The following is a 2972-nucleotide window of genomic DNA, read 5'->3' on the forward strand; positions in this document are numbered from 1 at the left end:
ATGAAATCACATAAATTGAAAAATACTGCGTTAGCCTGATATAGCAGAGTGCATACTGTATTGATCAAGTTATATGAAACTTCCAGGAAAATAAATCTAGAGACAGAAAAATATGTAGTTGCCTAAGGCTAGGGCCAAAGGTAAGGGGTCCAGACTGACTTCAGACAGGCATAGTAGAAGATTTAGAGGTGACAAAGTTGCATTACTGCTGGATTTTGGCTGTTCTAGACTCACTTTGGTGACACTTGCACATCCCAATAACTTTAACAGAGACCAAATTGTACACTTGCAGTGGGTAAGCTTTGTATTAAATTATACTTCAGTAAAGGTAGCTTTTTAAAGGATATATATGTTCACATATAGAAAATGAGAACACATGAAAATAGCAATGGTAGTTATCTATAGTTTAGGAGTTATAGATCATAATTCTGTACATTTCTTTGAAGTATTTCTGTCGTGAACTTGTTTCATTGATAGTGTTTGTTTTGTTTTGGTTTGTTTTGGTTTTTCAAGGCAGGGTTTCTCTGTGTAGCTTTGGTTGTTCTAGACTCACTTGGTAGACCAGAATAGCCTTGAACTCAGAGATCTACCTGCCTCTGCCTCCCAGTGCTGGGATTTTAGGCACACACCACCTGCCAGGCTGTGTTTTGTGTATTCATAATTAAAATGTTAAATAACAAACAAAATTGCCTGTTTAGGCATGTTGGGAAAGAATTGTTTTAAATTAGCACAGGAATTGAAAGTTTTTTTCATTAGGTTGTTTTAAACATAAAGTTAAGCAGTATGGGATTATTTACTTTGTAGGCCAATTTGATGCAATTCAGCTTTCCCTCTCTCTAGTGTATGTCTGGACCCTATCAAGAAGCTAAAGCACTGTTGAAGGCCTACTTGCAGCAGCACGGCTATGGCTCCTGGATTGTGAAGTCTCCCTGTATAGAGCAATTTAGTATGTGAATTAGACAACATATTGTCATATTAAAAATCTTTTATTTTTGGTGTGTTTGACTGGTAAAAAATGTTTTAAAATATAGAGGCGTTAGGCTTCCCATGGAGGTTTTGCAGCAGAAGTGCCTCGGTGTTGCTGAAAGTGTGTAAATACCCATGTCACCTTGCACTGACACATTATGTTCCTTTGCCTTTTATAAAAAGAATTATCTGACTAAACATGTAGGCATTTTTCATTTCTTTTATAGGCATAAAGCTACTATTAACCTTTTAATGGCTTTAAAAGATAATTCATGTTTCTCTGTCTTTACTTTAAATTTATCCATTCAGGTGTAATAGACAACACTGTATCTGGTATTCAATTACAGGTTTTTATAATTACAAGTGAAAGTCAAGAATAAAAATAATACTAACTTAGTGACTAGTTTAGCAGCCATGCAACTCACCCTGCTTGGTGATAGAAACTAAAGATGAGAATGTCATCTGTGGCTCAGAAGTATGAATAAACTCCACATACAAATACCTAAAAACCTTCAGCACCTTAGGAAAGAGTCTGGTAAATGATTGTGATTAATGATAGTCTGTAAAAGGAGTTCCCATTTTAAGCAACCTATAGGACTTATGACACATGTAATTTACTTCTTTATAATTAGATTACTAGAGATTTTTAATTGATAGGGAAATAAAGTATGTTGAGACTCATACATGTTTGTTTTTATAGAAGTTAGGTGAAAGGAACAGCTTAATCCCTTAGTGTTTCTACTTTATTCTTTTTCAGTCGGATCTTTATCAAGCATTATTGATTCTCAGATTTGTCTCTCTTCTCTTATATCTTTACTAAATATGTGACTCCTACTCACCCTACACCAGCTGTTGTGTACTGAAACCATTCTGTAAAGACACTGACAGCTCTGGGTGCTCTTGACTGTACTTAACTCAGCTGAACTATGGGGAATTGCTGTTTTGGGGGTGGAATCAGGGGGGTCTACTTTGATGTCCTGGACTCACTTTTAGACCAGGCTAGCCTTAAACTGGGAGATCCGCCTGCCTCTACATTCCTGAGTGCTGGGATTACAGGCATAGGCCACCGTATCTGGCTGGGAAATTGCATTTTTATAGGATAGAAATTATTAAAATATAGGCAGTTTCTTATAGATCATTAAACATATTAGCAAATTCCATCTCAGTCAATTGCCTGATACTTATTGATTATTTTTGCTTATTTCTCTAGTTGACATTTCCTTGTAAGTATTTGTTTTCATTTTGAAAATTGTAGCTACTTTTTTCCTCTCTTTATTTAACAGCCTGATCCCAGCCCCTCCCTCTTCTCCTTCCAGTCTGACCCTCACATCTCTCCTTCTGCCATTCCCCTCTCCTTCTCAGAGAAGGGTAGGCACCTAAGAGCTACCAACCCACACTAACACCTCAAGTCACAGCATCCTCTCCACTGTGGCCTGATAAGACCACCCAGTTAGGGGAATGGAGCCAGTGGCAGGTAACTGTCAGAGACAGTCAGAAACAGCCCCTTTCCCCATTGTTAGGGGACTCATCTGCTGACTATGCTGCACATCTGTTGCATATGCATAGGGAATCTAGGCACAGTCCATGTATGCTCTTTGGTAGGTGGTTCAGTCTCTGTGAGCCCCCATGGGCCTGGGTTAGTTGACTCTGCAGGTCTCCTGGTGGTGTCCTTGACCCCTCCAGCTCCCTCTGTCCTTCCTCCTACTCTTTGACAAAACTCCCCAAGCTTGGCCTATTATTTGTCTGTGGGTCTATACATCTGTTTCCATCAGCTGCTTGATGAAGTCTCAGCAGACAGCTATGCTAGTCGCCTGTCTGCAAGCTTAGTGACAGGGGTTGGCTCTCTTCCATGGGGTGAGGCTCAGGTTGGGCCGTTGATTGGTTTGTCAGTGCCTCAGTCTCTGTTCCATCCTTATCCCCACACTTCTTATAGGCAAGACCCATTTTGGGTCGAAGGTTTTATGGGTGGGTTGATATCTCCCCCACTCCACTGGGAGTTCCACCTA

General features: G+C 39.7%; 1 protein-coding gene across 2 annotated transcripts in view; it reads left to right on the plus strand.

Moving 5' to 3' along the window:
- Window positions 1-994, plus strand: part of ADAD1 (adenosine deaminase domain containing 1) — a 29000-nt gene extending 28006 nt beyond the window's left edge. Inside the window, exon 12 of one of the 2 annotated variants that reach the window (XM_084769193.1) lies at window positions 825-994. In XM_084769193.1, coding sequence (XP_084625319.1) covers window positions 825-869 — 45 coding nt within the window. In that variant the 3' untranslated portion in view covers window positions 870-994. The remainder of the gene's footprint in view (window positions 1-824) is intronic. The other variant, XM_084769192.1, reaches the window with a different exon arrangement.
- The last annotated feature ends 1978 nt before the right edge of the window (window positions 995-2972 follow it).

This window comes from Acomys minous (genome assembly GCF_964271855.1).
Source record: "Acomys minous genome assembly, chromosome: 19".
NCBI lineage: Eukaryota > Metazoa > Chordata > Mammalia > Rodentia > Muridae > Acomys > Acomys minous.